Source organism: Thunnus maccoyii, chromosome 10 (genome assembly GCF_910596095.1).
Source record: "Thunnus maccoyii chromosome 10, fThuMac1.1, whole genome shotgun sequence".
NCBI lineage: Eukaryota > Metazoa > Chordata > Actinopteri > Scombriformes > Scombridae > Thunnus > Thunnus maccoyii.
The window spans coordinates 25,216,232-25,241,445 of NC_056542.1; the positions used below are offsets into that span (position 1 = coordinate 25,216,232).

Sequence of the window (25,214 nt, forward strand, 5' to 3'; positions counted from 1 at the left end):
GGACAATTTCTATCTGCTGACCCATAATTATCACTGGGAAGACATCCTCCTTCTTCCTCCTGAAATAAATAATTAACTCTTTGGTCTTTATAGCAAAAACACAGTTCTCCCTCATATGAGCAAAGGAAAGGCATGCCACTATTTTATTAATATTGTTTACAGATTATATTTTAAATCAACCCACCTAAATTCACCATCAAGCTTTCTTGTTTATTTCAAAACAAATAAAATTTGGAATCCATCTTAACGCTATTTTTGTTGTTGTCAAAAAATACACAGGTACCCTGCTTTCCCCCTTTTATTATATGAAACTCAGATATGAACTGCAAAAGTGATTCTTATCAAGTGAAAACAAACACAAGTGGAAGAAGAAATTTGTCTACATACACTTAGTTCTGCCTCCTGCGACAGTAACACTGTGTGTGTGTGTGTGTGTGTGTGTGTGTGTGTGTGTGTGTGTGTGTGTGTGTGTGTGTGTGTGTGTGTGTGTGTGTGTGTGTGTGCGCGCATCTGTCTACATCTTCGATGCTAATGATGGTGTGGTCCAAATATCATCCTGCCATCCCAGCATGCCATTGGTTTGAAGGACCAATCGGAGCTAATTACACACTAATAACTTCCTAGGTGGATGGAGGCTGCAGCTGTGGCATCTTAAAGGAACAGTTCAACATTTATTCATGTATTTATTTAAGCCAAGTCCCACAGTGAACACCATTCATCAATCTATTCTCTATAGCCAGTTATTCCTGTTTAGGGTCACAGGGACCTGGAGCCTCTCCCTGCATGCATTGAGCCTGCACAGCAGCAGCTATGTCTAACTCATCTTCTTGGTTTCACTCACAGTTAACCCTTTTGTGATCAGTACAGAAGTAATAAAATCTCTTATCCTTTACAGCTGCATGAAACATCAGAGAATAATCACCTGGCTCCGCACTTCCCCTCGGCTCAAGTGAGCTTTTTAGCATCTTTCAGCTCATTGTTTTGGTTCTATAGGCTGCAACTTTACTGTTTTGGTTCACTCTCACAGCACTCAGTGTTGTTTCAAGATGCAGCAGGCAGCTGTTTTCAGATTAAAAAAAAATTTAAAAAAAGCTCTGCTGATAAACCCTCTGGATGCTATTTTCTCTGCACCCAACCGGACATGCAGATAGATGTTAGTCAGTGACTAATCTAGAGAACATAGATAAGTATATCAAGCTGAAATGTGTTTCTCAATACATCTGTCAGCTGACCAAATGGATGCTAATGCTGCTCTGTGCCTGCTAGATGTGTTAACAAGCTATACTTTGCTAACATGCTAGCCAGATAAACTTCACAAGGTCATAATATATCAGGTACATGTAATATTTAGCTTGTTATGGAGCTCTGTCCCTACATGGCAAAAGAAAAAAAAAAGATCTCACCTACCATCAACCAGTGACCCTCCCAGGTTGCTCCAAGGTCAGAACATCAGTTTCTGTTGCCAGCCGCTGTCTTTCTAATCCTCCTTCACTCTCCTCCCCCACCGCCACGGTTACCTTTACCCACCTGCCAAACAAACAGACACAAAGTTTAAACACAAACAGATTCCTTCTAGGAACTGGAAACTAGATCAAAAGAAATATTTTTTTTTATGTTTTGCAGTAATAATATTTCTGTGAAAGATGCCATAAACCATGCATGAAAATCTATCTGATGCAACATTCAACAAGTGCAAACAATGGAGTAATTCAGCATCCACAAATCAATTTGATATTATTTCGGTTACATGTCACAATCCCTCCTGAACATTTTCTTGAAGTAAACTTGATATGTCCAAACAGTGCTGTGTTTTTAGACTGCTTTCACAGTGAGCTGGCCTTTATTTTGTCTGTATAACATATTTATCACACCATAAACTAAATATAAGACAAAAGATCAGTTCCTCTCCTTCTTTTCACCCACCTCCCTTTGTCAGCAGTGCTAGAACTGGTCTGGTCTGGTCTGGTACGGCTCAGGTCCGTCACGCTGTGAGCTAGTCTGTCTGTCAACCACTGGACTTTGTCTTGGTCGGACAGTTTTGAGTGCTCTGTAGCAGCTGCTGTGTTCTCACCAGCCTCCTCCACTACACCGAGGTTTGTGGGATTTAAAATGTGCACAAAAACAGAGAAAGCACAAGGTCAAATAAGGATAGATGTATAAAACATAAGTATAAAACATATAATATGAAACATATGGTATATATAAAAAATACTATTTAATTTTCTCCTCCAAAATCTACCGTTTACAGCTTTGGCTTCCAAGGAAACGCTCTGGATTTTCTCAGAACTGTTCCCATTCTGCTCCTGGCCTGCTTTCTGCTGCTCAACAAGGTTTTGGTTTTGGAAACCTTCCATCCAGTCCAGAGTTTCACCATTCCTCAGTGCCGAGCGGTGGTCCTTGAACCAGCGGACAATGTCAGTACGTCCCAGACTTGTTTGGACTTCCAGCTGGCTGTACTCTTCAGGAGACGGCCACTGGGTTCGACAGAACATCTGTCAAGATAGATCATGGGACCAGACACGAAATGTTAACATCATAAAAAGAATATTTAATTAACTGATATATAAACAAAGTGATTTATTAAGACTATGGAATAAACAAACATGCAAACATCAACAATCTGGGAAAATCAAGAAGTATAATACCAGTCAAAAGTCTGGACATACTTTCTCATTCAAATGAATGAGACAGTGTGTCCAAAATTGGGCTGGTACTGGATGTCCAAATTTTGACAAAAGTGAACCTGAGGCCCACCTACTACCTTTTTTGGAGATTTCAACTACATCTCATGGTCTTCCTCACATGTGAGGAAGAATGCGAGATGCAGTTAAAAAGCAAATTAGTGGACCTTGAGTTAAGATGTTTCCAGTCACTACTGTTTTTTTGGAAAATATTGTTTCCAAGGTAAAGATTTAACTCTCACACTAATGTCCACATTTGCGTCTCATTTTCTATAAAAGGGCATGTATTTGCAAAGCCTTTTGACAGAGTTTATGGTTAAGACACACTTATAATTGATCAACAATATGAAACTTCATGCGTACATTTTTTAATCAATTAAAAAAAAGTAATTGATTAGATTAGTAAAAGGTTAGATATATGGCAGACTTTTTTAGGGGAACTATTCACTGAAAGCATGTGCTTGTGCAATATGTTACACAGCATGAAACAACTCATCTGCAGCACTCTACTGAGGCTTTTCAAGTCATCACATGAATGCACATTATGTTCCATTTAAAGGCTTTCAAGTCCTGTTGGAGCAGTATTGTGTCTAGAAAAGTATCCAACTACTTCCTTTAGTTTGTCAGATCTGACCTGGTGGTCACCTACCGTCTTATCTCACTTGTGATATTCAGGTGTCAGCCCGTCTTATCATGTTATGTCAATCACACTGCTTTTCTTCAAGCACCATTACAATACTGTCTCACAATGAATCCCTTAATTTCACACAACATCTCACTTCACATTCTATTAAAAAGGTGCCATCTCATCGACTAATCTCTTTAAAAGTTGCAACTCATTAATCTCATGATACCATTACCAACCTATTTGCAATTAAAAGAGTATTCAAGTTCTACCTTGTGGTATATTTTAAAACATTGTTATGTAATCTGCGGTGATGTTGACCTCGCCTTACCTCTCTGAGCAGGGTGAGGGAGCGGCTTGTGATGGGAGCCGGGCTGGTGGAGGCGGACAGGATGGGAGGATGGGGAGAAGAGGAGGACGACGAGGTGAGGATCGGAGGAGATGCAGAGGAGGACAGGGTTGGGGGATGAGGAGAAGAGGCTGCGAGCACAGGGGGGGAGGAAGACGAGGAGGAAGAGGAGAGGACAGGCGGGTGAGGAGAGGAGCGGAGGGGTTTCCCGTCCTGCTCGCGATGAGAAGCCCCGTTGAGCAACGTTCCCGGTCGGTCTCCTCTGTCCTCGGTGTTCTTAGAGGCCATGGTGAGTAAAGCCTTCTCCATGTTGTCCCTCAGTGCCCTGCGCTCTGAAAACCAGCAGTCCACCTCAGTCTTGGACAGCCTGGTCTCCTGGGCCAGCTGGTCTGCAGCGGAACAGAGTTCAGTGGATCAGATGAACAGTGTTACCTATAAGTGGATGTTTTTTGGAAGCCTGGGAATTCAGTCTCCCTCTAGGGGACTTCAAATGGGCTCATTAAAAACATTTCTGCTATTCTTGTCATGCAGGCACCCTCCAGAGACAGACCAGCTCCTTTTGGGTGAAAGAAAATTAAGTCAGATGCTGTGAACTTGTATAAATAGAAAAAAAACACGACTGAATTTCCTTAAAGTAATTTAACATCTAAGTTACAAAGTGAGCATTTCAGACTTGGCAAGAACACAGCCAACTGCTAATGCGACCATTGAGTCTTACCCAATTTGTCTTACTTCAAGAAGCAAAGTTTCTGATGAGTAGTTTGAAAGTTCTGTAATAATCTCTCAGCAACTTCACAACATAAACTTTGCCTTAAAAAGAGATATGTGTGGAGAGCTGCCGAAGTGCAACACGGTTGACAGAGGCAAATATTATGCCCTCACATAGAGCATCTGAATTTAGGACTAGAGATGAGTCCATCAAGAAATTGTTAAGTAAAAAAGATATTTGTTTGAATGCACAGATAAGCATCCTGTACATAAACTCCCATGAATTGTTTCTCCAGTTAGTAGCAATTTACATTAATCTCAGTTTACATACATGCCAGTACTTTGCCAGTTTAGTATTTCTGAAAAGGATATTGTTTCTGATGCTGTAGTTTCACATGTTTAAGTGACTAATATTTTATTACTCCCGTCTGGCACAAATAAAAACCACAGAGCATGCACAATGAAATATTTTAAAGATTCACTATTTATCTTTTTTTTAAAAATCCTGATCTGCTGATATCTCAAAACTGTCCCAGTCCTAGCCATCACTTCTCTTTAATGACTTCCTCGTCTCCCATCTTTCCTGCTACCAAGTGTTGTAAACAACAATCCAAGCTAGCAAAAACAATCTAGAGTACCTAGCTCTGTCTCAGTTGGAGAGCTGCTTCTCTGGAAACTCTCCTCCAGTGCTTTCAGCTGTTCTGATGACTTCCCCTTCACCCTCTCCAGCAGAGGAAACTGGCTGGGGACCGCCTTCTTTACGGAGCCATCTTTAGGTGTTGGCGTCACCTCTGCTTTCACCAGCACAGGGGGTGGAGGAACACCTTCAAGAGGTACAGAGGCAGAGGGAGACTTTAAGGACCAAGAATGCTTTTCCAAGACAACACGTGTGTGTGTGTGTGTGATATTATTAAAATGACACAGCAGCACAAATACAGATCTTAAAAATCATTATTAACCGACTACTGACCATGATTAAGCACAATTTGCTTTCTCAGTATGATTTGTTTGTTCTGATATATTTTGCAGAGATTTGAAATGAGCTTGTTTTTCATCGTTTTTGATGTGTAGCACTGATCACACCAAATACCTTTGAGATTAAGGAGCCTCTGTTCACTGAACCACTTCTTTATCTCTCCTCTGGACAGCCCCGTGGTCTCTATCAGCCTGTAGATCTATCACACGACAAGATGCAACATAAAATAAAACAATAACCACAGGTGTTTATCAGTGACAGTCTTGTGTTTTAAAAAAAAGGCAGCAACACTAAATTAAAACATAAAAGCTGACACAAAAATAACACTGCCTAGAAACCTTCTTCTATGTTGGACTTATATGGCAAGGCACAAAAAAATATCATTTCACTCACTTATTCTTACCTCATCTTCCTCAGGGAAAGGACACTGTGTGTAGCTGGATCTCAGCACCGATAGCTGCTCGGCTGTTTTATTGGGGTCAACTGTGAAACTCAGCACTTTAGGTGATGCCAGCTTGGATGTGGGCATGGGCGCAGAGACAGTTTGAATGATGGAGGGTCGCTTACTCTCTGTGGCGATCACAGGAGACGCCAGGGGTCTTTTGAGTGACTGCGCCACCTGTGGTAAACAGAAATTTGTGGAAAGTTGATGATGGAGTTTTGGAAGTTATAGGTCTGTTAAGTTAAAGCAAGCATGTCTCAAGTAACTCCATGTTCTATTTGGTTTACATGAACGTTTACTGCAGGAAAACAGAGTTGTGTTCAGATTCTTTACCAGGTCAGATTAATCTAGATGGGCTGTAGATTATAACTAACTAATCTTGGCCCACAGTTGGATAAATGCCCAAATGGTTGTTTTCTGTTCTGTTGTCTACAAGAATCAGGGTTTTGTACCTGGTTAGCCACGGTGAGTGCCAGCGGCGCACATGTGACAGTGGAGCCGTTAGCTACAGGAGTCAACACCAGGCTGGTCTGTCCCAGGAGCTGACAGGGGAGGGACTGGAGGACAGAGGCTGCAGACTGCATGTGTTTGGAGGCTGTATTGGGAGCAGACGGGTTGGTGGATGATTGGGAGTTGAGCTGAGGAGTTACGACGGTGAAGGTCTGAGGCACAGAGGAGATTGTACCGTTGAACATTTTCTTCCTGGCTTCTTCCACCTGTTATGGGAGAAAAGTATTCGTTATACTTGCATGTTTAAAAATGTGTGTGTATGACTGCTAAGCTACACAATTCTGGATAAAATGATACTATAATCCTGATGATTGTTTTGCATTGTTGCTTCTTGACATTCTGACAATTTTCAGTCACATTTGATAATCAAAAGGTTGCATGTTTACAAATGGACAACATGGTATAAATCATATCTTACACTGTAATCTCATATTTATTTCATTATATATTGCAGGTCTGTTGTTTGTTTGTATTAAGTGACATGAAAAGTGAAAATGATCTATAATTTGATCAGTAATCAAACAAAAGCTTACTCCCTGATTAGTGGTTATTACAAAACAATTCATCTACTTCTGCTATGAGCAATAAGTTGCTTTAGAGTGATGTAGTATGGCACATTTCCTCACCAACCTAATATGCAGCTCAGGATAATAATTCTCAGTGTCTAGATTCTGAATGAAGAGCATTTCAAACATAAAAAGGTGCTAGATGCACAGTTTCTATCACCATTATCATTTCTTACTTGTTGGGAAACCTGCTGTTGCTCTGTTTGAGCTACTGAATGACAGAAAAAGATCTGAAAAAATACACCAAACAACACATAGGAAAAAAAAAAACATTATTATTACTACAGTTCCTACCTCCTCAGGTGACCAGCTAATACCCTGTTTGAGCCTCTGTGTGGTGAACCAAACTTTGATTTGCTCCTCTGGATGTTTTGAGACAGCAGTGAGCCAGGAGAGCTCAGCCTGTGTTGGGTAGGGGAACTTGTTGAAGGAAGAGATGAGTGTCAGGTTGTCGTCCAGCGAAGGATTGTATTTGGTTGTGTTGAGGGGCACTGCAATCTTCGGCACCTGGAATAAGAAAGTCAGCAATGGCAAATGAATGGTGTTTTTTTGTGTCCCAGAGAAGAAGAATGACTTCTACAAGCACTGTTTTGAGTTACTGTGTTCACAGGAATGCATTATGTCTCACATGGTACATATTAAAAAACAAATAAATAAATAAAATAAAATAAAAAGGTAGTTCTTTTTTTTTAAAAAATAGGTTTGTAATTTCCAAAAGACATTTATTGAAAATAACTATATAATTAGCTTCCAATTATGCATTTCCTACAATACATATATGCTAATTTTAGAAAATACTACATTTTCCACTTTTAAAAGCTGACTTTCAATAGAGTGCAATAATGTAAAGGAATAGTTTGACACTTTGGGAAAGACACTTATTTGCTTTATTTTTATACCACTCTTGTTTCTGTCCGTTAAATATGTAACTAGAGCCAGGAGACGGCTAGCTTAGCTTAGCTCAGCCTAGCATAAGGATTAGGAGCAGGGGGAGAAGGCTGGCCTGGCTTTGTCCAAAGGTAACAAATCTACTACTACTACTAGCACATCTAAAGCTCACTAATTAATATGCAATGTCTTGTTTGTTTAATCTGTACAAAAAAATGGTAGGGGTATCTTTTTTTTTTACCTTTGGACAGAGCCAAGCTAGACGTTCCCCTGGTTCCAGCCTTTATGCTAAGCTAAGCTAACTGCCTGCTAGCTCCAGCCTCATATTTGGAGAGTGGTATTGATCTTCTCTTGGCAAGAACACGAACAAGCACATTTCACAAAATGATTCCTTTATCTGCACAGGAATAGTAGATGAAAGAAGAATGCCTCCATTGTGTCCCACCTGGGTGTAGTTTAGAGGCCGCTGTAGTGAAGGCATGATGTGAGAAAGGCTGTCTGCTTTGAGCAGAGTGGACTCCGGGATGATGACCGTCCCGTTCACATTGACCGCTGTGATTGGTTTCTTGGCCAGATCAGTGGTCAGTTTACCCAACTGAGACTCTGTCCGTTTATTATCCGATGACATTATTTTTGGTTTACCGATCTTGACTGTGGTGGGTTTGCTGAGTGGCAGAGTGCCCAGTTCCTCTCCTTTGCCAGAAATGTTGCTGGAAGTGTTGTAAATGACTGCATTGTTACTGCACCCCTCTATCGTCTGTTCCAAGATTGTCTGATTGTTCATTTTGATGCGTTTGAATTTAAAGTTGCTCTCCCCCGGGTGACACCTCTCGTTGTGTTCTGTCAGGGTGTCGAACTTCTTTGTGTTGAAGTTACAGACAGCACACAGGTACAGGGGGTTGAGGATGACGTTAGGGTGGTTGGCGTCTACGTGTTCTTTGAAAGTGTTCAGGTTCTGTGTGGAGAAGGGGCAGTACTTGCACTCGTAGCCCCCCTGCTGCCTCCGCTGAGGCTTGGAAATGTCTGGTGGCTCAGTCACTGGGTTGTCTGGAGCTGCAGGGGGGTCAGAGGCCTTTCCTGTCAGGTCCAGGTCCACAGATGGTTCTGCCTCTGTTGAGAGATCCGTCTCCATAGCACCCTCCTCAGTATGGTTCTCTGTTGTTGTCTGGCAAAGGAAGACGGCAGTTTTCAGATTAAAAAGGACACATCTGGAAGCATTATTCACACACTGATATCAGAGTTCCCCTATTTTTATGAATTAAATACATATGAGATTCCATAGAATCCATGGAAAACTGAAATGAACAACAATTAATTTACCTAGGACAAGAAAAGGATGAAGATAAATGAAATGGTGTGGCATAACACACAAAAATTGCTTACAATCAAAACTTTTTTACATGATTTTGTACATTAAAAATCCACCTTCCCACAAATTGTTCAAATATTGATTCATTAATTCTGTCATATATAAAAAGTAGAATATATATTTATAAAAAAAAAGAAAACAAGCCATAAAAGAAATAAATATAAGAATTTAAGTATTCCATCTCATTCATTTGACTCTAATGTCCCAGACATAATGAAAGTGTACCTCCATGTTGTGCGATTCCTCGGCCTCATCATCCAGCTCAACCATGGTCTGCTCCGGTCGGATCATACAGGGAATGGAAGCCTTCCGCCGACTGGACATGATGATGGTGGATAATGGGTTTGTCCCGGTGGACAGCTGTCCTCACTCGGTGCTTTTGTTCGGCCAGGGATGTTGTGAAGGAGACTATGGCTGATGAGCCCAGGATGCAGGAATACTGTCAGAGTAGTGGGTGAAAGGTACAGTCTAAGGTGCCAAAGATTAGCCAGGGGCACTGGCTTGTACTGGGACACAAGCCTGGACTGTCTTTTATAAACAGGAGAGGTAGCAAGCACAGGACAGTTCCTGGGATGGGGCTGAGCAGCCAAGGAGTCAGAGGAAAAGTCCTCCCCTGTGGGCAGGATTAGTGGCTGGAGAGAGAACAGGGCAATGCGAGGTGAAGGTCTAGTAGAGATGGGGCTGTTGTAGTATAATGCAGGCTGGGCTCGCTGACAGTGTCAGCTCCAGTGCTGGCTGACCTCCTGGAAATGCATGACAGGACACTACCTAGAAGGGAGAAAGGAGGAGTAAAAAAGATTTTTTTATAAATATCAGAAAATAATTCTTATTTTCATTTTGTTTAAAATTTCTGCTCCTTCACCTTAATGACTTCTACTTCTCCCATTTAAGATTGAAGTGGATTGAATCAGTAAAACCAGCAAGGGGCCACAGCTCTTACATGGATTTACGTGGTCACTCAATATAAATCAAAGGAATACAGATGGACTCAATATTTTGTACCATGTATATAATTATTGTACAAAAATCCATGTAAAAACAATAATCTTTGATTAATTTCACCAAATAAATCCAGAACTAGCAAAAAATTTAAACATTGGTAAAGAAAAATAGATACCCCTTTCAAGTGCCTTTGAATAGTTAATACTGCAGGTATAAAACAGGCTGGTTTGAGTGTGTGAAGAACTACAACCTGATGGTTTATTTAAGCTCAGCAGTGTCCCATTGTATCTGCAGAGAGCCACAACACAAAAAAAAGGTAGAGCCAACTGCTGCCAGCGGGCAAAAATGTCTCAGTGATGAAAAAAGGTCAAAGAAGGCTGACAAACAAACAAACAGTGCAGCATAGCAGACAGTCTACATGTGGTCAACTGACTCACAACACTGCTGCTGAGAAGAAAGTGCAGCATAGGCTTGAACAAAAATGTTTTGTAGCCAAGAATCTTACAAAGAACTAGAAGCTAATAGCAGTGGGTTAGACAATGAAATCATCAGACACTGGAGGACTGAAAAAGCCTTACGAGTTTTTCTGTTTCATGCTGATGGAAGGAAGCAGCAGCGTGTGGATAGATGGACTTGCTGGCAAACCAGCAGAAAGCTTTTAGCACTGTGATGAGTCTAAAACTAGAAATATCACCTCATAGTTGTATGCCTCCGCCAACCAGTCAAGTTACAGTTTACATCCATGTCTGTCCAGACTCATATAATATTTGTAGAGAAGACTGAAGGAATGTAATAAAAGGTGTTAGATGTATTTTCCTTGTATGTGTTTACATGTTCTGCCAATAAAGCTGATTCTGACAGAACACAAAGTTGTAGCCATGACAGTAGAAGATGCTTCAGATATGGATATTGTAGCTTTTATAGATATTGTAGCTTCTGCATGGAAGCTACAATATCTATAACGTGGATGCTTCATGCACATCTTCAACCCGGCAACACAGAAGATCTAAACAATCACCACAGTTTCAAGATGGGAATCCAAGATTAGTGTCACCAATTCAGTATCTGAACAAATGTAAAATATGGTCACAATCTCCCCTTCTGTTCCTGAGTTATAGCGTTGGATAAAAGCCAAAAAAGTGTTTTTGCATTATTGCAACATTATGATATCACAGTGAAGTTGACCTTTGTCCTTTTGGATATAAAATGTCAACACTTCATTTTATCCTATTAGACATTTGTGTGATACTTTGTCATAATTAACACATGAATTCTTGAGTTATGTGAAGTTTTGTGAAGTCACAGTGACCTTGACCTTTGACCTTTAACCACCAGAATCTAAATCAGTTCATGCTTGAGTCCAAGGGGACGTTTGTGCCAAATTTAAAGAAATTCCCTCAAGGTGTTCCTGAGATATCGTGTTCATGAGAACGGGACGGACAGACGGACAACTCGAAAACACAAGGCCTCTGGCCACAACTGTCGCCGGCACAGAGGCATAAAACCCCCAAATTTGGGCTTATGTTTGTTTTAGGTCATTCTCCATTCATCTCTCTCTTTTTTTCTCCCCATCATTTCCTGTCACGTGTCTTCCGTCGGCTCTATAATGAAGGCATAACATTCCCCCAAAACAAATTTTAAAGAAGTATGAGTCAAGCTATAAAAAAAACACACTACATACTACAATACCCATAATGCAACTCAATAGCACATTTAATTTGACCTCAACTGCCTACAAAATGCTCTAAATGCTCTCCCTCCAGAGTCACAGAAGACAGTACATAACTGTGCAGGCTGAGTCGGACTTATCGTGTAAACTGAATGTCTGCTGTAAAATTGGTGGCGTGTCCCTTTAAGCTGATATTTGCTACGAACCTCCCAACACTGAAAAATGTTTGAGTGACACATTGAGTGTGTATGTTATCATGCCCACTAACACTACACGCATTTACAAAAACACACACAGTATGCATACAGGTCTGCAGCTGTCAGAAAAACAAGTTGTTCTGAGAAATATTGACTATTTTCATAAATCAGATCATGCTGCAGAGCGTGAACAGAGTGAGAAACCACAGACAAAGCAGCGTTAGATGAGCATCTTGAAAGCAGAGAGCAGCTTTATTTGGGGTTTAGTGAGATGACACCGCCGTCGAGAAAAAGCAGTTATGAAAAACTGAGGGAGAGTGAGCAATGGAAACTTTCCCAGGGTAATATTATAATGAGAGGAGAGAGAGGGAGAGAGGGAGAGAGAGAGGGAGAGAGAGAGTGAGCAAGAGAGAGAGAGAGAGAGAGAGAGAGAAGCTTATCTGACTGAAAACAGTCGATTGATATTCTGGACTCATGCTGAAGCTTCATACTCATATTCACATGAGTAAAAAATCAAATAAGTCGATGCGGCGATGGTGCTCTTTTATCAGGACATAATGAGGTTCCATAAAACCAAGTCAGCAAAGAGGGCAAGGGAAAGTCCTTCCAATTTAAAATCTCCTCTATACAACGCTACTTAAATATGTTATGCTTATGAGTAAATATTGACAGAAGAAATCGGTTTAACCCCACCAAACACCAACGCTATTTAACAGTCTGATCAAACTCATATTTTAAACCAAGTTACAGTGCAAAAGGGTGGGACAGCAGTTAGTATGCGAGGAGTAAGACCTCGGCTCAGCAGGTTTGGACTATACTCTGCAATCAGTGTCACATATTTAATCTGGACCTCTCCAGCAGCTACGCATGAATCAAATCAAGGCTTGAAGGCTGTCATTTGTTAGTCTTCTTATTGTCCCGAGATATCTCAACTCCTCAAACAACCCACTGAGGCATCATTAGAATGCAGACTCATTACCATGGTGTCGCTATAGCAACTGTGGATGTAGAGCTGTAATCAAGTAGCTGCTACATCCGTATTACTGATAGAGACTGTACAGTGATGACCCGACTGCATGTGGGACTGTATTTGGTGTGAAGAGGACGGCAAGATAAGACAGAAAAAAAAATGAAATCCTCTGGTAAATGGGAATCTTGCAAAAATTACTGACAGGGTGTGTGTCTTGAAAGCCTGAAAAATCTCATTCCTGCAGGATGCACAGAGTGGTACATACTCAGCTTCACTCACTGAGTGTTGACGGGGAAGGTCAAGGAACAGTCATGAGGAGAAGAAAAGACTCCACTCAGAATAATTAGTTAGTCATGGACAGAATGTAGAAAAGATGTCCCTGCTAGCGGGAGAGGTTACAAGGAGGTGTGAAGCTATCTCATTATCCTACTAACCCACACACGTGATGTAAACACGACCGTGTAAAGCACGGTGGCATTGTGCAGCATACCGGTGCGCACACTTGCTCTTCCATTCGCTATCACTCTGTCTCTCAGAGTCTGCCATTGCCCCAAATCCGGCAATGTAGCCAACATCTGGTGAGAAGGGATTGATAGATGCATCTGCCAGCTGCATCTGAAGTGCCACTTTATGTGACCTGCTGAACTTCTGCTCCCTCACTGCTGACACAGCCTCAACACTTTTTAGATGTGCTGATGAGTGATAGCGGCAGAACAGAAACGGAGAGACAGCGCTAAGCTGTAGATGAACTCTTTACCTCCCACTGGTGTGTTGAACCCACACAAGCTGAGCAGAGAGCGGATGAGCAATTCCATTTATGCAACATCCATATTAGTAAGCTGTAAACACAACCGCTACAGAACTTAATTAAGTCGGTGTTGTCAACTCTGGACAAGGAGGACATCAGACACTGGTTTGCATTACAGCCTGACTGATATCTTGCTTGGCTGATGTTATCAGCTGATACCGGCCTATCCCACATATATTACTATAGACATATTTTTTTAATTATAGTTATTTATAATTATTAAATTCCTAGTTAAGTTTACTGTTTCACTGCACTGATGTCATTTTGGTCAATAAAGTTTAACTGTAAAATATCCTGCCTCCATTACATATCTTTGTCACATTTGAGGGATTATCATCTAAAAAAAATCAACATCGGTCGGGCTCTAGTTTGCATATTAATTAAGTGCTTATTGAGTCATTTATAGCTAGAGTGAGATGGGGGATTTTGAGCAGAAGCTGACTCAGAAAAAGGAATCTCTTACACAATATAAACACAAACGGCTCTGCAGTTTGAGTTGTAGCAGTTGAGTTGAACTCGTGTGCGCCGGCTGACTGAAACAAAGAGAAAAGCCTGTGTAAAGAGTGCTGAACACTGAGGATACACTGGCACCAACAGCCTCTTCCTCTCTCCACTCTATCATTTCCAGCGGAGGAGGGAGGGGCTGCTCTCTTGCTGCCTTGACTGCTGGCTGCTTGGGAGCACCGGCCACCATAATGGAAAAAGCACTGGTACAGACTGTGAGGCTGATTAAAGGTAGAGTCAGTGATTCTGGAGAAAGATTGTTCAATACACTTTTTTGTCAAATTCAGCAAATATCTCCTCATAGTCTGCTAGCTGTCTGTTCTGTGTGTGCACATTAAAAAAAAAATCTTCATAGGAAGCGCTGGCTCTATAAATGGGAAAAACAAACAAAGTGGCTTGGACTGTGCCACACAATACCATTCCAGCCAATCAGCAGAGGGCGTTCGTGCTCGTGCACAGGACAGGGGGAAGTGATCAGAGCAGCTGTCTGTGTGAGGACATGACAGTTTCCCGTCCCCAGCAACCACTGAATGGTGAGGGAGGACTGGCGAACTGGAGAGAGGCCATGACCATTTCACACAGAAAGTGTTTTTTTACACTCCGAGTCTATTTCTGTCACGTTTAGTGAGGCGTAGTCTGAGCAGGCAGCTGTTTAAAAATCACACAAATTTCTCTCTGTTTATGTGTTGAACTTATCAATTGTATCAGTGGAGCCGTGGAGCCGGACATGCAAACTATTTTGGATCAGTACATTTCTGCTGTCAGTCAGCCTGGTGAAGCCGCTGTCCTCTCAGCTGACAGTCGGCTGCTTCTGTGGACGCTCAGAGACGCTGAACAGTCAATTGAGAAGTGGGAAGGCCGCAGAGAGGCGGAGAGTGCGGACGGACTGCTGTGCTCAAATGAAATGAAATTTTTTTTTCTGTTCAGAGGAACAGAAGTGACTCTACAGCTCACGCATCGCTCTGGATTCCACCACATTTCTCTTTTGGTTGTTGCCTTGGCAATGCCTGTCCATGACTTTGGGGGACAGAGCTCCTGAAGGAGCACGACAGGAGGGGTGCATTTGTTTGGGTGTTTAATTCAAACATCAGCAATCTTTCTCCTGAATGAACTAACACTATCTTTAATAACCATGGTAATGTGTAGCAGCAATTCAACTTTATCAACATAACTTGTATAATACCTTTATAATAACCTCAATAATAGGTTCCGGTCTCGTGAACTAAAGAGCACACATTTGGTGTCCTTGAGAGAAGAATTATTTCTGCTCTGAGCTGCTTGGCTGTGAACATCTCAGCTGTAGAAGTGAAAGAAATGTGCTTAAACTAATGTGTCAGACTGCCAGCCAACCGTTTGAGCTTTCCGCATAGTAAATTTTACTTAATTTCAAACACAAAAAAATGTTAATTAATGTAGACTTTGCACTCAAACTTGGCTGCTTTGGTAACCCGGGTAAAACAGTGAGTCGACCACCTGTTCGTTAGTGTGTCTAACCTCGTCAGCCAGTTGGCTTGTGTGTGCAGAGGGAGCTCCGTGCTGGAGCCATAACTCCCTACTGTCTGGATGCTCATTAAACTTGTATGAATAGTCAGCCTGGCAGCCCCTTGCCTGCCCGTCTGTCTGTACTTGCCTGTTGTCTGGCTGTGTGTCTGTCTGATTGGTGCATTATATTAGTGGAGCCATCTTTCTAAAGGAGTTACCTTTAATGCTGCCAGGCAGCAAATACATTTATCAGCCCTGGCAGTAATCAGTTTAGACTACACACTGGCATACATATTGGAGAGAACGCAAGGAAATCAATACAAATCCTCTGTACCACTGAGCCTGTCCAATGTATGAAGACCGACGGGTGATATAATGCAACAGAAACATACTGTAGTGGTGCTATAGGAAGGAGATCTATCCAAACGGCTGTGAGAAGAGAACGACACTGAACAGATGAGTCACAGCAGCACACTCCACTGCGATCCTATTTCTGGGTATCATTAACGTAATTTAAACGTAACAGGATAAAAAAAAATAAAAAAAAGATGGCTCAGATTCTGCTAACAAAAACTGGAATCAGAAAAGCTGTGTCATGGGGCTTTCTGCTCCAGATGTGAACAAAATTACCGTTACCTTACATGCCAACTTCTCAGCACCTGAATTTTATATATTTGAAGTGAGCAATTTACTGGGAAACAACTTTGTTTACGGATCCCTGTGGTCAGAAGTTAACACTTACCCACTGTTCAGCTCAAATTTGACCAATTTCTACATTTGAGAGCAGCAGAAACACTCTAAACACCATTATTGTAGCCTGAAATTTTATGACTTTTCCTAAAGTCACCCAGAATATACAATGGAAAACTTTTTTTAAATTTTTGTGCAGCTGATACATATTTGTGGGTGTTCTGGGATAAAAATTTGACCCATATTTATTCAAAAATTTTTAAAAAAATTGTATTCAAAAATCCCCATTCAAAAATGTTGCATTCTTGACATTCAATTAAATTCATATAAATCACAATGGCCATTATGTTTTTCTGTTTTATGTAACATAGAACCATAATATAGTGAATGTGAATGTTTTTCTCCATAAATAAATAATATAAAACCTAAAGACACTCTCTCTGCTCTCTAAAAGCTTTATTAAGGATCAATCACCCATTTATTAATGACCAATGTTTTTTATGAATGAATATGTGGTTCAAGAAAATTGGTATAGAGACACTGTGAGGGGTCACAATATGTATATAGGGGTCACGGCTCTGTTTTCTATAATAGAGAAGAAGGGGAAGCGCATAAGTGAGGTTTAAGGCTTGTTAATGTTTCATGCAGAAGTCTACATCATAAAGTGCATATAGCTGTATCATGTATATAAATGATATGAAATTATTTAAAAGGCAGCCAGACTTATCAGGTGCACTGGAGTCTCCTGCAAGGCCACACACTGCCTGAGATATGAAACAATATGCTCTTTCCGAGACAGGCTAAACAAAGACTGAACTCAACAACTGGCAGAGTCTGTTGCATCTTTATTGTTGCTGAAGAAGGTTGGAGAAATGAATCCTGCAACACAGTCAACCTTAGTGCCAGACTCTTCATGCATGTAGTCATGGCAAACACAAAAGGCGTATGAATGGCAACCTCTACGGCTCCCGCACTTGAAGCCATGCATGAAGTGCAAACCTGCCAGTTAGCTCTGAAATAACAAGCGCAAGACAACGAGAGAGCATCGTAAAAAACAAAGCCACCCGCCGAAACGCGGACTGTAACAGTGACTTGACTTTGCTGTTACATTAGCTGAAACTTTGAAGCTCCATCACACGTTTATATCAAAAACACATTGCACAGAGAGGGAGTGCACACACACTGCTTTGCTGGCATCGCTGTACGGGGTGTGTTTCTCTCTCTCTCTCTCTGTCTCTCTCTGGCTGGCTGTTTTGGGTGCGTTTCCCTCCTGACTGCTTGTTCCACAAGTCAGCCACTGCAGTGAGAAGGACAATGTGAGTGTCTGAATTGTGTGGGTGAGGAGAAGCACCACCACCACCATCATCAATACGACGTGTCCCAGCGAGGGTGTATGAGGTAGAATTTCGGACCGTCGCAGAATTAATTTAAATCTCATCACGCTGCTCCTCTAGAGCAAAGCAAAGTGCTGCACTGTGTTTGAGTGCCGGGTATGTTCTGCATGGCAACAGAGCAGAGATACTTTTGCTGGTCTGAAATAAAGACCAAACATGGATATAATGATGAAGATGGTCATTTTGCTGCTACAACCTGATGGATATTATATTTTTTAGACTGATGATGATATCTACATTTGTCTAAGGATTTTTTGAATGTAGTTATTTCAGAGTTGTGGCCAAAACATATAACGAGTGTCATATTTTACAGTTGAAGAATAACTTGTCAGGTCTCTCTAGTGGACAAAGTAATGGCAACAGTTTCTAAAATAACTTAACTATACTGTTGGCATGAATTTTAGCAGCTGTAAATTGTGTACAAAGCAAAATCTCACTTTCTTCAGCACTTTTTACTCAATTCAATCTAGTAAAAGTTGCAGCGACTCGGGAGGGGTTTTGCCAAGTCACACACCCCTCAGCTTTTGTGACAAGTTGCCTCATTTTTCCATGGAAGTCCCAGAAAACTAGACTGAACATCGTAAGAGACACAGTGGCCTATATAGCGAATGATGGAAAAACTGTCGAGCTTGCTACAGTGCATTCGATCAAGGATCCAGTCTTCCATTTAATCTGCTTCACGTAACACGGTACGCACAATCCTCTCACATTGCAGGACCTGTCTCCGCACCGAACACACACACAAAGGGCGAGCTATAAAAATATCCAAGTGTCACCCACTCTGCGGCTGATGGTTGTGTTACTATGGTTACAATGTAACCAACAGAAAGTGTGTGCGCGAGTGTGTGCGTGCTTGTATCCAGGAGCAGAAACGCTGCAGAGGTCAATCAGTGTCACGACAGAAGCGGAGTTAAAAATCCAGCTCAACAGCACTTTTTTTTTGGTGCAAACATGACACAACTATTCCTCTACATGCAGACAAACATTTTAGTATGTCTGAAAGAGAAATTAAAGGGTAAGAACAATCTGTTCAGAGGGCTTGAAACATTTTTTTTTTTTTTTTTTTTATAAGTGGCAGAACCAATTTTCTGGATATTTCCAGTCCAGCAACACACTCAAAAAAGACACATCAGTCCAGCTGCAGTGGGTTCAGATTTTGCGTTGCCTGTTGAACATCAGGAGCTGACACATATGCAGTGCACGTACTGTTATGGAACACCTACAGTTGTCTCAGTTCTGTGAGTTGCTGCTGTCCCTCCATCCATGCTCACACAAAGTGACCCCGATGACCAGAAGTGGCGCTAGGACATCACGCTTGGGGAGGCTAAGGGTCAGCAACGGGACGGAGGTGTGGAGGTGTGGGTGTGGGGGGGCAGCCCTGGATGCTGGGCAAAAATGAGATGAGCAGCTGAGATTGTCACTAAAATGAGAATAGCTTGTCCACCTTAAAAAAGGTCAGTCCACCTTAAGTGAGCCTGGTCAGGATGTCGCTAACTTTGGGGCTACATAAGGAGTTGCTGTCTTTTCAACTGCTGAAGGCTTAGCCTGTTTCCCAGTAGTTACAGCCTCCTCCCCACCCCCCCACTCAAAAAAAAGAACCATGATTTTGTTGAAGGTTAAATGTTTTCAGTGATAATTTAGCCTCTCAACAGCGCCGCCTATAACGATGACGAAGGTAAACACGTCAGTGAACATTCACTTGGTCCAGGGGCGAGCGGGAATGAAAAGCAGATGGGGGTGCGCGTCAGAGTTTCATTACAGCAAATGCAGGGTAAACTGTCCCTCTTAAACATTTTTATGTAGCTTCCATAATGGCCTCCCCTTGACTCGGATTTGCTGTCCCACTTTCACCCCCCCCTCCACCTCACCCCTACCCCAGCCCGTCCAGCTCTGTGCTCATCTCTTTCACTCTCCCTTATGGTCTTGCGCACAGGCAGCCAGCCACACTTATATACATAACAGCACATTACTCTCCCACAGAAACCTTGTACTACTCCACAATGTCAAGTTTCAAGAGCTTAAATCACTGCTAAAACCGCTCTGGTATCTTTTTGTTTGGGCACAATGTCATGAATGTTCTGTGAGATGGGGGAAAATATCTGTTTCTGGTTACGGTAAATGAATGCAAACGCTGCAACTCTGGGACACAAGTGGAGTAGGGGAAGGGTCATCTTGCACCCAACCAGCAGCCTGAAAATTAGGTCAAGAGGCATGGGATACACCGTGCACAATTTCAAACAATTACCACACACGCTCTGCAAATGGTCTCACATTGTTCTATAGTCCTTTATATGTGTGTGAGCATCAGTAGGAGAGAAAGATTTATATCTTAGCTGTCTCCCAAAGTCCAAATGAGAAAACCTGAAGACTTTGGAGCTCTTTATTTTGTGTTTGTTAGTCTCAGCGATCAGTCAGTGTTCCTACGCGGCCACATTTCCCACCTGTCAATCTCTGCCTTCCCTGCAGTGGGTGTGGCTTGTGAATTGCCTCCAGCTTCTCCTCATTGGTCTCAGGCTGGCAGGAGGGGGCGTGTCTGTGCTCTGCTAGTGGCTGACGTGGTGCAGTGCAGAAGGCCTTTCAGTAAGCTCTCTCTCTCTCTCTCTCTCTCTCTCTCCCTCTTTTCCAAACTTGAGCTTTGGAGGACACAGTGGGATGGGAGAAGAGGAGCAATCTCTACACGCACGCTCATAGAGGCATGAATGACCTACAAGACATACAGACACTGATTGTGTGCAAGGGGAAACCAACTTTTTTTTTTTTTCTCCCCCAACATCTGACTGTTAGATACAGAGTTTCACCAGACAACTGAATTCATAAACCTCAGAAATAGTTCCAAGTTCTGAGAAATGAGACCTGTGACTGGAGGATGATGTACGCTGCTGAGATGAATACATGCTTAGACATGCAAAAGCACACTGCTGTACAAATTGCTATGCACCCATACGCTTAAGTAATAATCAATGCAGCAATGAAGCGGTGAAGCCTATAATAAAATCCACAGTGAGGCACTGTTTTTTTTTTTTTTTTTTTTTTACACAAATACACACATGTTCATCTTGTAGTCTCTCACTGCTAGACCTGTCTCCTGTTTCTTAGTCACACTGCTTAGACATCCTCCAGTGGCTTCTTTCTTTCTTTGTCACTCTCTGGCTCGCTCTGTGTCACCAGACATCTCCGGGACACCTTTAGTTCTGTAAAGTCCCAACAGAAGTACCTTCAGTTCTTTTTATATTCGTCTGCAATTTTTCCGATAAGATTTCCAAGGGATCTATCTGGCGACACCGTCTCCAGTATAACACCAGAAAAGAGGATCTCCTTAGAGGACATGTGAAACCCATCATACGGAAAGAAGGTTGTGAGCTTTACCTGGAAATGTTGCCGGTTTACTTCCCACTAGAGTTGTGGTGGGAAGATTTCTAGGAATCCAACTAGCCCCTGTGCTAGCAAACCGCTTCCTTTAACCCCTAAAACTGATATGAAACTAAAACAGAAAGGTGCTTTTACAGTTCACAGTGCGTGAGGGTATGAGGGGGGCTTCTGACTTTCTCACTTCTTTCTTCCTGTCTCGTCACTCTCGTGCTGTGTCACTCAATTGTCTCTTCCTCTCAGACATTCAGCGTTGATTTCATTTCTCCCCTCTCCTCCTGTCCCTATGTAACTCCTCTGCTCTGCCTGTCTAATTGCCTACTTCCCTCCATCACGCTCTCCCTCTCAGCCCCACCTACAGGTGATGAGCTCATCTCTGTGGTTGCCTTAGTCACCTAACAACACGTCTGAGAAGCCGGCAGAGGCACAGCAGAGAGGACCTGAACCGAAAAAACACTGGAACAAAGCGTGAGCGTGGCTGTCGGTGATGTCATCACAGAGCCAAGCTGAGCACGACAGGCCGTGATGACAGCAACCTCCATCCTCCATTCCAGTGTTTTCACCAGGAGAACGGACGGCCATTATATAGCTGAGGACTGGATGTGGATGTGTGATGTGCAGTCAGGAAATGCCGGAAGTTCCTGATGAATGTGGAAAATGTGTTGAAACCCGCTGTAGGTCAGCTAACAGGACTCTATAAACAACAGCTGAATATCACAGAATAAATAAGTGTCAGTGCAAGACAAACACATAGAAATACAGGACCAATAAACTGATGCAAAGCAAAGCCTTAACAAGGAGTAAAGTTTACAACAGGAACATGGCTTCACTGCAATAGAATCTCATAAAACTACAAAAACAAAAACAATTTCTCTATAAGAAAAATGTGTGTTACTGTCGATCTTGTGTTCCAGGTGAGTTCCAGTGACTGTCAATCAGATTTCAGGTGCCAAATAATATTGACTATCCTGCACCGTTTCTCCTTTTTCAGACATAAAAAAACTTGCTTTGATGTTACTTGAAGTTTGATTTTTGAAAAATATAAACCATTAAATCTGACGTTAACATTCTAAGCCTCTGGCTTTGATCTGAAACGATCAAATGCTAGTCTAAATCAATTTAATAAAAAGATCTTTGCGTTTTCATTCAATTCTTGCCTCACAATACGACATCCGTTCTTGATACGCTCGCGATTCTCTATTTAAATGAAATGTGACAGACTGAGTCGTGTTCATTTTCCACCATCTGACTACAGTAACAGCTAAAACGCCTCTAGGAACAAATAGAGCAGATCACCTCACAGCTGGATGTTTTTGCTGTGACATTCTAAGAGGTCGCAGTGTATTGAGAAACACGGCACAGTTGGGCAAGACTCAGAAAAATTCACTGAAGGTTGAGTCATTTTAAAAAAAATAATAAATCAAAAAAAAAAAAAAAAATAGCTTCCAAACTCCTCATTGTAAACAAACCAAATTATTTCCTGCTCTCTCTCTGTATTGCAGTCACAGTGAAGTGATGATGTGACAATCGCTGATGTTATGAACAACAAGGTAGGGCGGTGACATCTGTGCATTTCTCTAATCCCTTGAGCAATACTGAGAACGACAATTTCCACAAAAATATATTTAAACACAGACTTAATCTTGCATCTGTCAAAACTGTAAAAACAATTCAGTGATGCTGTCCTATAAACCTGACACCAGACAACAGCAGGGACAGGAAACTGTCATCCTTTATTCACCTCTTCTTTCTGATGGTAGCTGTTTAATTTACACGCTGTTAGATGAGACAAAACATTTAAATTCAAAACAAGTCTGGTGTTAATCACAGTGGGAAGTTAGATACGTCTCATATATATATATATTACTAAGATAAGAACCATGTCCTCTGATTTAACTGTATTCTCTCCATTGTTCTGCTACACAACACGAACAACTGCATGATATGAAATTTACAGGTTTTCTTTGATCAACAGAGGCAGGTATACGCTTTGATTGTTCAAGGCATTGATAAAAAAAAAAGAAACAAAAAAAAGGAAAAAAAAAACGAGCCGGTTGTCATTCCAAATTATATAACATTATCTCTGATTTGGCAGATCACAAGTGGAACCCATGTGAAGAACAAACATGAGCCAAATTTCTCTTCACATGGAAAAGAGCAAGAGTGCGTGGCTTAGTGAGCGAAGCCAAGTTTATACCCAGAGGAATTACTGGTAACGGGCATGACAAGAGGGGGGTTAAATGCACTTTGATCAAAATCGCTTACATCTTTTACTGATCTGGGTAGCAGTGCTGAACAGAGAAATGTTTAGAAATACAAAACATCACGTCATCCCAGTGCGAAGGGGATGTTGTCTAATGATCTCGATATTTCATCAGAGGGAGATTTGTGAATACCGACAATATTCCAAACGACCGGCTGACAGCTTTACTCGGAAAACCAGTATGCAGAACAGAGAGTAATGCTTTTCAATTAACCGGCCCACCCTTAGAGACTGTGTGCGTACACCTGTCAAAGGTCTGAGACTGCACCCTAGTGAACAGGTGCACTGAGTTACTGCATAGTGAATCTGGGTCAGGGGCTGTTTATTATAATCAGCACTGTGTTAAGATATGAAATGTTACTTTAATATCAACCGCCACGCTGACACAGACAATATCCAGTCGCAACTGCCGAAGGGATTCAGCCGGTGTGTTCCTGCCTAACATCCCCGAGTGTCTCGGTTCTTGGAAATGTCACGTTCATGCCTTATTTTTTCCTTCATCATTATCATCATCATCAATAAAAATCAAAATGAAACCGTTGGGTCCATCCTGCAGTGAGAATACAATTACAGGCCCAATAGATGACACATGTATGGCAGTTTTACAACAAAAACGAGAATGTTTAGTTGTACGGAGTGTAAATGCTGCCCAAACAATGTCATAATACTAAAAAGCAAGGAGACAAAGTCAGATGGGGACTCCTTTATGTACAGTTTACAGTGACCTTGGATAAACTTTACAGCACGGTCTCCTAGGGTCTACCTAAAACATACCTGTATGATATTAGGTGTGTTATGTGGTTGTTATTATCACATGATGATGGAGAATACAAAGCAGGAGATGATATTCACTTTACCCTGGGAGCAAGCAGAATTATTTGAACTGTATGCATCTGTTTATATATTTTGTGTTTACTATTATGCCATGCGCTGTGCTTAATACTTGTCCTCTATATCTGTTTGTGTACACAGTGACTTCACGAGGGAAGCAAGACCATGAAATTAACAACCACTATCCCTCCTGAACGTATTACAGGGTGCACTGAGGACACATTTGTGTTGACTCCAGAGCATGGCTGCACACAGTCTGACTACATTTACAGTCTGGGGCACTCTCACGACCAAAGTTAATATCCTGAATAAAAAAAAAAGGACCACGCCTGACTTTTTTTTTTTTTTTTTTTTTTTACAGCAGTTACAGGCCTACTGCAATGAGAGGATAGAAGAAGTGAGCTCCTGTGCTACGGCACTGTCTGCCCATCTGTCTGCATGCAGTAACAGCGGCGGTCTGGGAGGGGAGGAGGCATCACCAGGGGTAACGTTACGCCTACATCACGGAGTCGCGCAAATCAAAGTCTATAAACAACGTCGGACTCCCAAAGTTGCACTCAAACCCCGGTGCCGCTGAAAGCTGTGAGCGGAGACGGTGGCAGGCGGTGCGGAGTTGAACGGCCGTTTCCACCGGGCCAACCCGAGATGTGACAGAGGGGCGCAGAAAAAAAAAAAAGAAAAACCCCTCTCCCCAAATGTTCCCCCTCTCGCCATCGACGTAACAACATGTCGGCAAAGGACGGCCATGTTTTGCTGGTTATGTCGACACGGGGAGGAGGAAAAGTAGACACGGTGTTTCTCCTCTCCGCCGTCTCCCTCCACGGTCACGATAATGTATCAAAGTGAAACTTAAACGCGGGGGGGCGAAAAACGTCCAATTACCAACTTGGCGGACACATTGTCTCAGGACGCAGGTGTAAACGGCAGCGGCAGGCAAAGTTCATGCGGCTAGACAAGTTAAAATATTTATACGGAGGCGTGTGG

The 25,214-nt window shown here is 42.0% G+C and overlaps 1 protein-coding gene across 3 annotated transcripts in view; it reads right to left on the reverse strand.

Moving 5' to 3' along the window:
- The window catches only part of zhx2a (zinc fingers and homeoboxes 2a), a 29,262-nt gene that overhangs the window by 3,437 nt on the left and 611 nt on the right, over positions 1-25,214 (reverse strand). The window contains exons 2-13 of one of the 3 annotated variants that reach the window (XM_042423301.1): positions 20,212-20,474; positions 9,340-9,882; positions 8,191-8,910; positions 7,152-7,364; positions 6,234-6,497; positions 5,743-5,958; positions 5,454-5,538; positions 5,002-5,187; positions 3,638-4,044; positions 2,240-2,492; positions 1,924-2,083; positions 1,408-1,527 (exon numbers count right to left, since the gene is read on the reverse strand). In XM_042423301.1, the coding sequence (XP_042279235.1) occupies positions 1,410-1,527; positions 1,924-2,083; positions 2,240-2,492; positions 3,638-4,044; positions 5,002-5,187; positions 5,454-5,538; positions 5,743-5,958; positions 6,234-6,497; positions 7,152-7,364; positions 8,191-8,910; positions 9,340-9,438 (2,721 nt within the window). In that variant the 5' untranslated portion in view covers positions 9,439-9,882; positions 20,212-20,474 and the 3' untranslated portion in view covers positions 1,408-1,409. Of the gene's footprint in view, positions 1-1,403; positions 1,528-1,923; positions 2,084-2,239; positions 2,493-3,637; positions 4,045-5,001; positions 5,188-5,453; positions 5,539-5,742; positions 5,959-6,233; positions 6,498-7,151; positions 7,365-8,190; positions 8,911-9,339; positions 9,883-20,211; positions 20,475-25,214 lie in introns of all 3 variants that reach the window. The other 2 variants (XM_042423300.1, XM_042423302.1) reach the window with 2 other exon arrangements.